Here is a 14,286-nt window from a genome sequence, read left to right on the forward strand (position 1 = left end):
AAAAATTGACTCCCCATTTTGAACATTATTAATGCCAGCAAGAGCCAGCAAATAACCCCAAAGTGCAGACTTTAGATAATCTGGTTAATTGTAGACTCTGCTCAACCCATTTATTCCAAATTCCACTACAGTATCTGTCCACTTTCATTACTCATTTTCCGTGAACTTACATTTTTATGCCCCCAACTGGTCAGAAGCAACTATGTTCACCATTTGGTTTTTATCATTAAGCATGGATGAAAGTGATTATAATTACACTTCCAAATGTAGATTCCAGTTAATAGTAGTATGAATATCTATGAATTGCCACAATTAACTGTTTTGCTGCATATGTTGTATAACGTGGTAAGATTTGGGGGATCTCGTGTTTCATTTTATTCAATCTTAATAATTTCAAAGGTCCAGTTTATATTTTTGTCAATGAAAAGAGTCTGAGTGTGTTCTTTATTCTATAAGAATTTCAAAGTTATCCTTGGCACTGTCAGAACCTTTTCTAATACGTTATCAGAGATATCATGAATGTGAATTTGTACAGATATCAAATATCTTGACACCTTTAAAATTAATGCTGCCTTGCAGAAGACCATTTCCACTTCTCAGCTCTCATATAATGTTCACTGAAGATTACAGAGCTGTTTGGTTTCTGTACCAGATACAGGTGCATGTTTATGTTTAAAAGCAAAAGACTACAGATTCTGGAAATCTGAAACCATGCTGGGCCAACGCAGCAGATCTGGCAGCATCCAATTCAGAAGAAAAGTCCTACTGCACTTGAATCATTAACTCAATTGCTCTCTGCAGATGCTGCCAGATGTGTTGAGTTTTCCCAGCATTCTCTGTTGGTTGCCATGTTTATATGTTTTAATCAAATAAACCCAAATAGTCTCTGCTCTGATGAAGTTTAAACTCAATGTTAGCTTGCACTCTGTCCTTGGACGATGCCTGATCTGCTGTGATCTCCAGCATTTTTTCTTGTTTCCAATAGTCTCTAATTGGGAGTCAGTCTTCTGTATAGCAGTAATGTTTAGGTGCTGTACTGATTTTTTTCCAAACACACTTTGATTTGTGGCTACTTATCTAAAGAGGGATTTATGTGCTAAATTGGAGTGCCATGAGTGAAAATACAAAAAAAAACTGCACTGACTTCAAGTTAGTAAAACAGAATTTATTAAGAAAGCCAGGTTTATGAAGATATCACTCGACTAATGCTCAAGAGAGTACAAATCCCATTATTGTGAAATTTAAATTCAATTAATTCACTTAATGTACCTAGTATACATTACTAGCCTTGATGGTAACTGATAATTGTTATTTAAAAACTGTCCTTTTTCTTCTGAAATCCATGGGATGTGGGTGTCACGGGCTCGGCTAAGAGTCTACCACATTGTTGTCCTCCCCCAGTCTGACCATAGCAGGGTTCCTTCCCTGAACTTCCTTAGTTGAGGCAGATGGGTTTTTACACCATTCAATAATGATTACTTGGTCATCATTAGGATAGTAAGAACTGCTAATGCTGGACTATGAGATACCACAGTGTGGAGCTGGGTGAACACAGCAGGCCAGGTAGCGTTAGAGGAGCCGGAAAGCTGGCGTTTCGGTTCGAGACCCTTCAGGGATATCATTAGGATAGCTTTTTATTGAATTCAACTTCACCGTCTGCCGTAGTGGGATTCAAACCTAAAGCGGCAGAATGTTGACCTGGGATTCTGGATTTCTGACTCCGTGCCATTATCGCTATTCCTGACCCTTCGCACTTGCCTGGTCTGTCACATTACTCTCTGACTTGTGGCTGGCCCAGCAAACTACTCAAGTTTAAGGATGTGCAACAAATAGTGGCTTTGTGAGTGATTTCCCAACACCTTATGCAAGGCATAAATTTTCATAACTACACAGTGCTCTCGTTGCTTTGGTAAAGGGAAGTCATTCTGTCGTGTCGGGGCGCCTAGATCAAAAAAACAACTGCCATGTTCTTCATGCCAGCGACTGTACGGAACTGAAACACAGCCCGAAAACTGATTAAAAAGTTGTAAGTTGCACCATATGTCTTTGGTTTCCGTATTAATTTTTAAATACATTACAAAGTGAAGATCCCCAAATTGCCTCACCTCCCCTTAAAGGGAAAGCCGATTTGTCGGTGTAAGTGTTTTAATTACACACAAAATGTGGAAGGAACGAAAGACTCACAGCCAACTCGGAGCTTAAACCGAATAGAACATCCTCGTGTCTCGGGGGTGGGGGCGTAATTTTGACCAGGAAGCGGGAATGTTTCGGAAATAATCAACAAGGACAGCCCAACGAGCAAAACCCTTCGTCTAGTTTTTTAAAGGTTATGCTTCGGTGATGCAACTCTTTGCCAACAAAATGCCAGGGAGCCGCCTCCTGGTCTAGTTCAGCGGAGAGTTGCCGCGGTTTGTGGCTGGGTTGTGTTCCCAGCGCCTGCAGCCTCTCGGAGTCATCATCATCCCTCGCTCCGGGACTGTGCTGCAGGAAACTCTTCACCTTCTCCTCCAGCTGCATCAGGCCACTCAGGTAAGCGTGGATCTCCAGCAGGGGCAGCTTTTCTTCGCGCTCTCCGAGGTTCAAGAAGATGTTGCGGGGCGAGTCCCTGGTTATCGCTGCAGTCCGGCTCGTGCACTCCCACTCGGGCTGAACAGCCCTAAGCCTGCCGCCCCCCCACTCCTGCCTGCCATTCGGGACGAATTCGCCGCTGGTCCCCGCTGCAGCGGCGGCCGAGGTGTGGGCTCTCGCCCCGGGGTGCCTGCTGCCGACCCCTCGGGCTGTCCCAGGTACGGTCCGCCCTCCGGCAGACGGGGAGCTCAGCAGAGGGCTGCAGGCGGCCCGCCGCAGGATTCCCCTGACCGCCGCCTGGCTGCCGTCGCCGACGGTGGTGTGGAAGCTAGGCAGGGCGCTGACCTGCTGCAGCCGCTCGACCAGCTCCTTCCTCCCCATCAGCCGGGCGTGAGCCAGCTCCGAGCGCCAGAGTTTGCCTCGAAAGCGGCGGTACGCAACCCTCTGGTCGAGCGAGTAAAAGTCGGCCACCTGCCTCTTCAGGGAATCCAGGAGGCTCAGTCTCTTCTGGAGTAACATTTCCTCTTTCCAGTTCATGGACAGTATCATCTTTGACTGCTCGACCTCCCTCGTTCTCTTGTGTGCCATGTCTCTTACCAAACGTCTCAGCGGGGAGGTCGGATTTGGTGCAAACGCTGAGAAATTGACGCAGGAGAAACTCTCTTCCTTCTGTTGTGAATCCGAAGCAGCCTCTGAAAGGTGTGATGCCAGCGAGAAACCACATCCTTCCCGGACGATGGTAATTCAATCCCCTTTTTTTGAATGTAATTAACACAGTTACAAAAGACCAAACCAGTTATGCCCCTTTTGCGTTGTCAGGGCGTTAAGGATCTCAATTCTCTGTCTGGTCGGTTATCAACACTCGCTCCCTCCCTCAGAAGCTGGGGGACTGTGGGTGGGAGGGGAGATGCTTTGTACCTGGGGTCCTGAGGATGAGCCAAAGAGAGTTCACAGAAGGGGAACCTCTTCCCAATCCCAGGCACACGCTCTCAAAAGCGTAACCAAAGATATACAGTCACAAGGCAGCTCTGTGAAATGTGTTCTCCGTTCATTACTGCTTGTAGTTAAACAGTAATGGACCATAGCCTGACATAGGCTAATCACATGGATACATTTACTGGAACGCCGGATACAAGGGGGAGGGGAGGTGGAGTTCGTAAAAGCGCAGAAATAAAAATGTCTGGTGGAAGTGCGGAGGGGGAACTGTTCTTTTTCATTTGCCCCTAAAGGGTTCCTGTGCTGTTTTGTAGATATTTACTAATCAGTCTGTTCCGATGTGTTATCACACACCTCTGTAGAAGGTCGAACTTGAAACCAGGCCTCTTGGTCCAGAGATAGTAGGAACTGCAGATGCTGGAGAATCTGAAATAACAAGGTGTAGAGCTGGATGAACACAGTAGGCCAAGCGGCATCAGAGGAGCAGGAAGGCTGACGTTTCGGGCCTAGACCCTTCTTCAGAAAAAAAAACTTCAAAAATTTTGTTTTCAAATCTGCAAAATCTTCCACAAAGAGCTGAAACAAGTACCTCAGTCATTGAGGTGGTTCCTGAGCAGATCAATGATTTGTCAGGAGGAATAATTGCCGTGCCTTTACAGTGAACCTCAAGGAGGATTAATTGTCCTTAAAACTGGCTTCTTGCAGTTTATAATCATTACTAAGAAGTCCTCTATAAACCTTTTAATGACCTGGGTAGTAGGAAAGTTTTGCATTGTGAAAAAAAATTAATGACTTATTTAATCCTTCCAAATAGGTTTTTCACACATCAGTGCTCCTTTTAATTCCAACTGGCCTCTCACTTAACTGACATCACATTGCCTGATATCACTCAGCCTAGTTGCAGACTCCACTGCTGCAACAAATAGAATAACGTAGCTGGAAATATACAGACCAGCCAACATCAGTAACAAAAAAGGACAATTTAATAGTTGAAGTATGTACCCTCCATTGGATTTCTAGTTAACTTCAGTATTATTTTTGTTTAAATTCCAATTGTAATTTGTCCTTCTGAACAAGATGTAATAAGATGTAATATAACAGCCCTTCGCGCCCGATTGAAGAAGCTAGAAAAAGGACAAAAGTTCCAATGTGTGGTTCTTTATCTTTCCTTCTTTAATAGGAGACATAAGCAAGATAAGACCGAAGTATTGAGAACCAGTTTGGACACCATTCCGTTGTAATCAAGAAGTCCAATGTTTAACACTGAACATCTTCACTATTTGCAGAGCCATCCATCATCTATTGAGTCTTAGTTACGCAGCATTACCAACAGGCTACACCCGACAGAGACATGTTCGTACTTGCCAAATTATTTTGCTAGTACAGTAAATACACCACATCATTAAACAGTAATAAATATGAGCAGATATCTTAATCTAATTTTAAATTAATTATTCTTTGTACCAATTATGGATGCATAAATCATCTGTAGACACTGTGCTTTTGAAAGAGAACTGGGAAAGGGCTTACCTAAGTTTGATATTTAAGTGAGTCTGCTTATTGTTCAAATACTCAGAAATATAGGTTGTAATCAACATTCTCACTCAGAACTTCCATTATTTTTTCCATCTGTTGACTGACATTCTATATATTTCCAAGAGTTCCTGCTTGAGCAGCTTTGGGACATTTAAAGGCACTATGTAAATTGTTGTTGAGTTCTTTCAGAACTTCCAGCATTTCCAGATTCTCACTCAATCTCAGGAACCCTCTTATGGAACTTCAGTGTGTTCCCAATAATTGTAGTGGAGAATTCAATAATAGTCACTTGCCAGAAGGAAAGACGGCAAAATGATACATTAAATTGTGATAAGTTTAATGCAAAATTTACTCCATTAGCGCAAAAAATGTCTGACAACATGTTTCCATCCAAACAAAAATTGACAATAGGTTGCAAGACTTAATTTAGGATTACATTTCCAACAGACATAAACAAGACCTGTTTTTCCCTTTTTTAAAAAAGTCACCTTTTGGAGAAGAGAAAAACTACCAGTCTTGGATTACAGCAACTTGATTACCAATATACAGGAAGATTAGATAAAATAGTCAGGTTGAGCCTATTTTGCTCAATACACTTTTTGGTGAACCCTAATCTGGACAGGTGGATTGGTCAGGTACATATTTGCAGTCCATTTTATTTTCCCAAAGTACAAGAGAGAGGTTAACTTGCCCAGTTAGTTCATCTTGCAATTAAAATGGATAATCCGCCAAAGCTACCATCTGAAAGTTTCCAATGCATTAGCCTCGTTGTCTATTCCCAGTGATGAATCTGCAGTCACCAAATTTTATTTAGTCACATTTGGAAAATTAGTTGGATGAAAACTTTTTTTAATGAACTCGATATTTTAATGTTACCACGAGGCACTTTTCAGAAAAGAGTAATGCTAACATCTGTTCCACATGGTATCAACTTCAAGAGTTAGTATGGTTTGTTACAATGTTACCATTGACGATCACATACATCGTGGTGGGGATGGGGGAGTTGGAATGGTCAGAGACATTAAATGGTATCAATGAGTAAGCAGCCTTTTTTTAAAAATTTTAATTCTGACTCTGTGCTTAACATTCATGCATAAAAGTTTTGGTGAGATGGAACTTAGTGCCCACCCTCACGTTGAGTTTGGAAAATGAGAGGGCAGTTCATCATGTTGGGGAGGTGGGTGGTATGAGGCAAAAGAAGGGGACACCACTGTTTCTTTGCCCCTACAACAATTGTGTCTGGGCAGAATGATTGGTGATTGGCACTTAAGGGTGTCATTCTGCCACTGCTGGTATTGTTTTGAGGGGGTTGGGAGCAGTTGCTACTGCCTAAAAAACAAACCCTGTCACATTTACTATGGGCTCCTGGGGACGGTCTTTCATCAACGGCACTGTTTGAGACAGTCACCCTCGCTGTTGATCCCTGTCTTCCAATGTCCCGTGCTCTCCCACCCCACCCCACCCTCACCACTCCAATTCTGCCCTCGCTCAGCTGTGACCTGGATTCTAGCTTGGGTACATTGCCAGCAGTTGCCCAGTGGCACTGCCTGCAATGGACAACTGGTGGCCTCTGATTGTCCAGCGCCCCTTACAACCCTCAACCCGGCAAGACCTGTCACTAGCCACTTACCATGCCTCCACCATGGTATATAGTGGAATAATAATCTGGAATTAAGAGTTTAAAGATGACCGTGAAACCGTTGCTGATTGTCAAGGGAAAAACCTATCTGGTTCACTAATGTTCTTTAGGGGAGGAAATCTGCCTTCTTTACCTGATTTGGCCTACATGTGACTCCAGACCCACAGAAATGTGGTTAATTCTTAACTGCCCTCTGGGCTCTTAGGTTTGAACAATAAATACTGGGCCAACTGGTGACGTCCATATTCCATGGATGAATTTTTAAAATATCTCCTTCCCTGTTAAGAATGGAGAATGCCTGGCTTTATTCAGCAAAGTGAAGGTCCTAGTGCATATATTTTATAATCTTTATGCTGTATATATCTAATATAACCATAAACAATAAAAATGTCAAAACATTTAAACTTCGACAGCACAAGATGTTAAAACATGAACTTTGTGGTTCCAAGCTCTTTACTAGTTGTTAAACAGGAGTGTTTGAATTCAACTCCCCATTACGACTGACAAATTTTTTTTTAAAAACTACTGAAAATCATTTGGTACTAAATTAGTCATCATTTGTTGTTAAAGTTTAGTGGCCGATCCACATAAAATGCTAACTGATTCGTCAAGAATTATAATGTATAAACTAAACTTATACTGAATTTACAAAAATAATTTTTTCTCATCCAGTGTATCAAAATAGTAAGAAAACAGGTGAGTAATTGCCATTTATTCTTGTCACTGTTTTCCTAGTTCTATGTCAGTTGAACTGTCCAGGCCATCAGATAAGTAGCCACTGCCATAGATTTTTACTGTTTTCTCTACTCTTGTCAGCCTTTGTTTCAGTTTCATTTGACTGGAATTGTACTCCGCCATGAGCCTAGCAAACTTGGTCTGCAGGCAGTCCAATGAAGATTCCATTCTCTCCACCTTCTCTTCCAGGTCTTTTGGATCTGCACCCTCTTTTGCTGCCTCTTCATCTATTAAATTATCCTTCATCAGAATCTGACGTCCCTTCTCTTCCAGAATCTTTTTGGCATCCGGATACTCAGTCAGGGCTTCCATCAGGTCGGCTTTGGACAAGCAAAACAGATCAGAGTAGCCTATGCTTCTTATGTTGGCAGTCCGCCTGTTGCCTGCCTTACTGCCCTTTATATTCAAGATGCTAATCTCCCCAAAGTAACTGCCATCGCTCAGGACTACAAACTGTGTTACCCCATCATCGGCTACAACTGCCAGTTTGCCTTCTTTGATGATGTACATCTCCCTGCCAATGTCACCCTTTCGGCAGATGTAGTCCCCGGGGCTGTACACTTGAGGCTGCAGCTTGAGCACCAACTCGATCAAAAGGCCAGCTTCACAATCCGAAAATATCCGGACTTTCTTCAGCGTGTCCAAGTGGACGTTGATGGCGATTTCCGCCTTTAGTTTGTCAGGTAGGTTTTTGAGGACTTCCTTCTCGTCCACGCTCTTCTTGTTGATCCATAGGTAATCAAACCACTTGATGATCCTGGCCTCGAGATCTTTGCTCACTTTACGGAACTGCATGTACTGTTTGATGGAGTCAATTTTGGATTGGAACTCTGCTCGAGACGCATTCATGTTTGAGATCATGGAGCCCACATTACCAACAATGGTGGCAAAGATGAGAACTCCCACCAGGAAGTCAATGACCACAAATAGATACTCCTCATCTTTGACAGGAGGAGGTGTCTCTCCAATGGTAGTCAAGGTCAAAGTGGACCAGTAAAGGCAGTAGATGTATTTCCTGCTAAGTCGCCCATATTCAGGATGGGATATGTTTGGATAGACCCAGGTATCAATACCAAACCCAATTGATTTTGAAATCGCATAATAAATGCAACCGTTCCAGTGAATGATGATGAGAATGTACAAAACAAGATTTCCAATTCGAAACATGTTAGGGTAGTTTGTCCTGGTTTCTGTGCGATCAAAATATTCAAACATTCGGCTAAAACGGAAGAGACGATTAAATCTCACTTCTGGGTAGTTAAACCCCAACCAAATGTAGGCTAAGTCTGTTGGTAAAAGAGAGAGCATGTCGAGTTTAAACTGAGGCATCCTCATGTAATTCTCTCTCAGTTTCTTTGTATCCTTAACCAGCAATCCTTGTTCAAGAAAACCTGAATAGAGAAGTATGAAGTTATTGGACTGTGCAATGGGCAAAAACATAGGTTTCAAACAAGCGGGGCTGCAGGGTTTCTAATATTTTCAATAATGTCTGATCTACAAACAGTTAATTTTTGTTACTGTATTTCAACAAAACAAGCTCTGTGCAGTTTTTGTTTAAATAGGAACAAGTTGTTCTTGTGTGTGCCTACAGTAACCCATCTAGACTATACTGAGAAGTTTTGGCTGTGCCAAAGTTTTTAAATGAGTTGCTCTGAAATGTAACCAGAAGTATTGCTGAGAAAATAAATTGATCGGTGCCTTTTCAATTTTAGCAATGAAAGTACAATGTATCATAAATTATGACTATATGATTGAAGAAATATTAGTTTTTGCATTGAGTAGCATTTTTGCATTTCAACGAGAAAATTGTGGGTTCAAACCTTACTCCAGCATATTGTGTAAGCTTCTGAACATGGGAACATAGGAACAAGAGCAGGCCATTGAGCTCTCAAACTTGTTCAAACATTAGATCATGGCTGAGTATGACATGATTATTTGTTTCCCTCACCCTGACAGAACTGTGTTCACCAGCCTTATATTTGCTGAGAATGTGGCTTATCTAGTAAATTTGAGATTGGTTTTCAACTCCAGCCAAGTTAGCAATCACCATAGTCTCTCACACTCAGAATTATTAGAGCACAGGAGGCAGTCGGGCCAACTGTGTCTATGCTAGCTCCTCCATCTGGTTATTTCAGTTAGTGCCATTCCTGCCTTCTTTCTGCATGTTCCTTCTTTTCCGATAATCATCTAATTCCCTTTTGAATGTGTCGAATTAACCGTCTCCACTACATTTTCAGACAACGCTTTCCAGACCTGAGCACTCACCGTTTGAGATTGTTTCCTCTTCTGTCACTGTTTCTTCTTTTGCCAGTTACATTATATCCTTGCCCTCTCATTCTCACTGTTTCCACCAATAAAAGCAGCTTTTGCCTTTGTACTTTGTACCAAATTTTGAAAAATTTGACCAAATCTCCTCTCAGCTTTAAAAACAGAAATTGTTGGAGAAACTCAGCAGATGTGGCAGCATCCGTGGAGAGAAAGCAGTCAGCATTTCGGGTCCAGTGATCCTTCGACAGTACTGTTCTTCTCAGCAATTTCTCTTTTTGTTTCAGATTTCCAGCATCTGCAATTTTTTTCTCTTTTGTTTTTTTTTCTCCTCTCAACCTTATCTTCTCAAAGGAAATCAGTTCCAAACCCATCAACCCTTTGAAGAATGAGGGGAGGTTTTATAGAAACATGTAGAATTATGAAGGGAATAGATAAGCTAGAAGCAGGGAGGTTGTTTCCACTGGTGGGTGAAGCGAGAACTAGGGGGCATAGCCTCAAGGGGGGACAGATTTAGGACTGAGCTGAGGAGGAACTTCTCTACCCAAAAGGTTGTGAATCTGTGGAATTCTCTGCCCAGTGAAATGGTTGAGGCTATCTCGTTGAATGTTTTTAAGGCAAAGATACATTCTTGAAAAATAAAGGAATTAAGGGTTATGGTGAGTGGGCGGGTAAGTGGAGCTGCATCCACAAAAAAATCAGCCATGATCTTATCGAATGGTGGAGCAGGCTTAACAGGCCAGACGGCCTACTCCTGCTCCTATTTCTTATGTTCTTAAATTGTCAATTTGTCTGAAGGGTTTAAAATGGATGAGTTGAAGGTATTGGATAGGCTGTCTGTACTCATAGTTGACAAGGCTTCCTGTCAGAATTGTACAAACAACTGAAAATAAACCTTCATAGCTCAACAGAACAGCAGGAAAGAAAGTTCAATTGATTGACGGTTGGACTACTCAATGGACCACCCCTCCAGGTGAATGGTTTATACAGAAGCAAAGTGAAGGGATTAGTTACAAACACATCCTCTCAATCTTGGAATGAGGCATAGCTTGGGAGAAAACTGGCCACAGCAAGATATAATAGTCTTCATCTTCTAAGGAGTGGCAATCCTTGTCAGATTATCCATTCCACTCAAACCATTCCCCACCTTGACGTTGCTCTGCATTTCTTACCAGGTCTTCTTAGTCTGTTTTTACTGGAAACGTAGAGCACTACATCCATTAGGGCATTCCACTGAAGCCCAACAGGCCATGCCCCATTTCAACAGCATTCATTTAGAGATAGTAGGAACTGCAGATGCTGGAGAATCTGAGATAACAAGGTGTAGAGCTGGATGAACACAGCAGGCTAAGCAGCATCAGAGGAGCAGGAAGGCTGATGTTTCGGGCCGAGACCCTTCTTCAGAAATGGGGAGGGGAACGGGGTTCTGAAATAAATAGGGAGAGGGGGGGGAGGCGGATAGAAGATGGCTAGAGGAGAAGATAGGTGGAGAGGAGACAGACCGGTCAAAGAGGCGGGGATGGAGCCAGTAAAGGTGAGTGTAGGTGGGGAGTTAGGGAGGAGATAGGTCAGTCCAGGGAGGATGGACAGGTCAAGGGGGCGGGATGAGGTTAGTAGGTAGGAGGTGGGGGTGGGGCTTGAGATGGGAGGAGGGGATAGGTGGGAGGAAGGACAGGTTAGGGAGGCGGGGACGAGCTGGGCTGGTTTTGGGATGCGGTCGGGGGAGGGGAGATTTTGAAGCTTGTGAAGTCCACATTGATACCATTGGGCTGCAGGGTTCCCAAGCGGAATATGAGTTGCTGTTACTGCAACCTTCGGGTAGCATCGTTGTGGCACTGCAGGAGGCCCAGGATGGACATGTCGTCTGCGGAATGGGAGGGGGAATTGAAATGGTTCGCAACTGGGAGGTGCAGTTGTTTAGTGCGAACCGAGTGTAGGTGTTCTGCAAAGCGGTCCCCAAGCCTCCGCTTGGTTTCCCCAATGCAGAGGAGGGACCACTCTCTCCGTGACTCCCTTGTCCGCTCCACACTCCCCTCCAGCCCCACCTCACCCGGCACTTTTCCCTGCAACCGCAGGAAGTGCTACACCTGCCCCTACATCTCCCCCCTCAGCCCGATCCCAGGCTCCAAGATGACTTTCCACATCAATCAGACGTTCACCTGCACATCTGCTAATGTGGTATACTGCATCTGCTGTTCTCCTCTACATCGGGGAAACCAAGCGGAGGCTTGGGGACCGCTTTGCAGAACACCTACGCTCGGTTCGCACTAAACAACTGCACCTCCCAGTCGCGAACCATTTCAACTCCCCCTCCCACTCCTTGGACGACATGTCCATCCTGGGCCTCCTGCAGTGCCACAATGATGCCACCCGAAGGTTGCAGGAACAGCAACTCATATTCCGCTTGGGAATCCTGCAGCCCAATGGTATCAATGTGGACTTCACAAGCTTCAAAATCTCCCCTCCCCCTACCGCATCCCAAAACCAGCCCAGCTCGTCCCCGCCTCCCTAACCTGTCCTTCCTCCCACCTCAAGCCCCACCCCCATCTCCTACCTACTAACCTCATCCCGCCCCCTTGACCTGTCCGTCCTCCCTGGACTGACCTATCTCCTCCCCACCTACACTCACCTTTACTGGCTCCATCCCCACCTCTTTGACCGGTCTGTCTCCTCTCCACCTATCTTCTCCTCTATCCATCTTTTATCCGCCTCCCCCTCTCTCCCTATTTATTTCAGAACCCCCTTCCCTCCCCCATTTCTGAAGAAGGGTACTAGGCCCGAAACATCAGCCTTCCTGCTCCTCTGATGCTGCTTGGCCTGCTGTGTTCATCCAGCTCTACACCTTGTTATCTCAACAGCATTCATGATGAGTTTAAATTCCAGTGTGAATGTCAGTGAATGGTTGAATAGATAAGGTGCACAGGTGGGTGACATGAGTCAGTAAGTTGATAAGGTGGAGAGGGAACTGAGATGACTAAGTAATTGGATAGCGTAGAAAGGTGGAGGAGATGACTGGGTAATTGGGTGGAGAAGAGTGGGGTGAGATGATGGGGTAATCTTGTTGGGCGGAACGGTGGGGAATGATCGGGTAATTGCGTTGGGTGAGGTGGGGTTGTTGAGATGACTGGGTAATTGTGTCAGGTGGAGCAAAGTGTGAAATGACATGGTAATTGCACTGGGTGGAGGGGTGAGATGGTGGGGTAATTGTGTCAGGTGGCAAGTCTGGTAGGTAGTTGGAGGTGTCAGTGTGCATTATTGACTGTTGGATCTGGAGTTACCGAGGAGTTAGACTAGTTTATTTTCTGCCTGACATTTCCTAGGCAACTACTCACGTAGGTACGTCAGAACTGTCTGAGGTCCCCAAAGCAAACTCAAAGCAGGAGATATTCACAGTGGACCACGAGAAATAGGGGATTTGCTCACTGGAAATTGAAACTTCCCAGGTAATTCCCACGTACATCAGGACATCCAGTGTGTCCTGGCATGTTTCTCTGCGCCTACGTCTGATCTCCAGCAATTCAGAGATTGGGAAACTTGGGCCCATTTCCTAGATAAGCAAGTAACATAAACAGACAGTTCATTCGAAAAAAAACTTGCTCACCTGTTCGGAATCTTACAGCTGAATCTATAACATAGATTATATCAGAGAGGTAATCCAGCACCAGCCACAGGGTAAGATTTTTTGTTTGAAGTTCATCGAAACAAGCCCTAAAATACAAAATACAACTTTGAATTTGACAATAAACCAACATGTATGTTCTGCAAGTTGTCAGAACACATTGTATAGTAATGTACTGTCAGCAGTATCTGGGCAACTTGAGTTTTGTACATAAAGTTTGAATAGAGCAAAACACACGCAAATTACTTTTAATTATGTTTTACTTTTCAGAAAAGAGCTACAGTGTAGGAATAAGGGCAGCTCCATTGAGTCCATGGAAGGTACGTTAAACCTGTATTTCCAAGGTCTGAGGTGACTTAATGGATTTGTGCCATTTTTTTTTTAATCCTGATATCTTGATTCCAGTTCAACATAGACATATGGGAGGAAAGTTTCTTCAGCTGATTTTGAGCAGCTGAGGTAAAATATATTTGGTTTCTTTCACGTTAGCTCCAGTTGATTTAGATACAAAGCATAGAATTAAGTTATCATTTTCTTGTTACCAAACAGTCCAAAAAAAGCTTTCAGGATACTAATGGGAATTGATGGAGGAGATGGAGAAAAAATATTTCACTGGTTAGAAAATCTATGACTAGTGGACGTAGCCTAAAATTGTTGATTGTCAGAAAATCTTATCTGGTTCACAAATATCCCTTAGGAAAGGGAACTGCTGCCTACATCTTACGTGCTGCTCACAGAAATGTGTGGTTAACTCATTAATGTCCTCTAGGCAATTAAGAGTGGGTAATAAATGGTGGTCTAGCTAGTGATAACCACATTTTGTTTTTTTTTAATTCATTAATGGGAATGAGGGCGTCGCTGGCTAAGCAGCATTTATTGCCCATCCCTAATTGCCCAGAGGGCAGTTCAGAGTCCACCACATTGCTGTGAGTCTGGAGTCACATGTAGGCCAGACCAGGTAAGGATGGCAGTTTCCTTCCCTAAAGGG

The 14,286-nt window shown here is 43.7% G+C and overlaps 2 protein-coding genes and 1 long non-coding RNA gene across 3 annotated transcripts in view; 1 reads left to right on the forward strand and 2 right to left on the reverse strand.

Annotated features, from left to right (window-relative positions):
* Positions 1 to 1,144: 1,144 nt before the first annotated feature.
* LOC125483372 lies at positions 1,145 to 3,609 on the reverse strand. The gene is made up of 2 exons (XM_048598346.1): positions 2,229 to 3,609; positions 1,145 to 2,034 (listed from the first exon to the last, which is right to left on the reverse strand). The coding sequence occupies exon 1, from the start codon at positions 3,154 to 3,156 to the stop codon at positions 2,278 to 2,280; it is 879 nt and encodes a 292-aa protein (XP_048454303.1). The 5' UTR covers positions 3,157 to 3,609; the 3' UTR covers positions 1,145 to 2,034; positions 2,229 to 2,277.
* On the forward strand, positions 2,415 to 6,457 carry LOC125483373. Its single transcript, XR_007262331.1, has 3 exons — positions 2,415 to 2,529; positions 3,101 to 3,307; positions 4,685 to 6,457. It is a non-coding gene; the product is annotated as an uncharacterized LOC125483373 (long non-coding RNA).
* A 939-nt stretch (positions 6,458 to 7,396) lies between these two features.
* Positions 7,397 to 14,286, reverse strand: part of LOC109911402 (cyclic nucleotide gated channel subunit alpha 3) — a 48,454-nt gene continuing 41,564 nt past the window's right edge. Inside the window, exons 8-9 of the mRNA XM_048598345.1 lie at positions 13,281 to 13,387; positions 7,397 to 8,805 (exon numbers count right to left, since the gene is read on the reverse strand). Of these exons, the coding sequence (XP_048454302.1) occupies positions 7,400 to 8,805; positions 13,281 to 13,387 (1,513 nt within the window). The 3' untranslated portion in view covers positions 7,397 to 7,399. The remainder of the gene's footprint in view (positions 8,806 to 13,280; positions 13,388 to 14,286) is intronic.

The sequence above is a fragment of the Rhincodon typus genome, chromosome 6 (assembly GCF_021869965.1).
Source record: "Rhincodon typus isolate 14 chromosome 6, sRhiTyp1.1, whole genome shotgun sequence".
Taxonomy (NCBI): domain Eukaryota; kingdom Metazoa; phylum Chordata; class Chondrichthyes; order Orectolobiformes; family Rhincodontidae; genus Rhincodon; species Rhincodon typus.

Bases quoted from the DNA above. Each gene is read 5' to 3' on its own strand.
- LOC125483372 (XM_048598346.1), bottom strand. From the start codon at position 3,156: ATGGCACACAAGAGAACGAGGGAGGTCGAGCAGTCAAAGATGATACTG.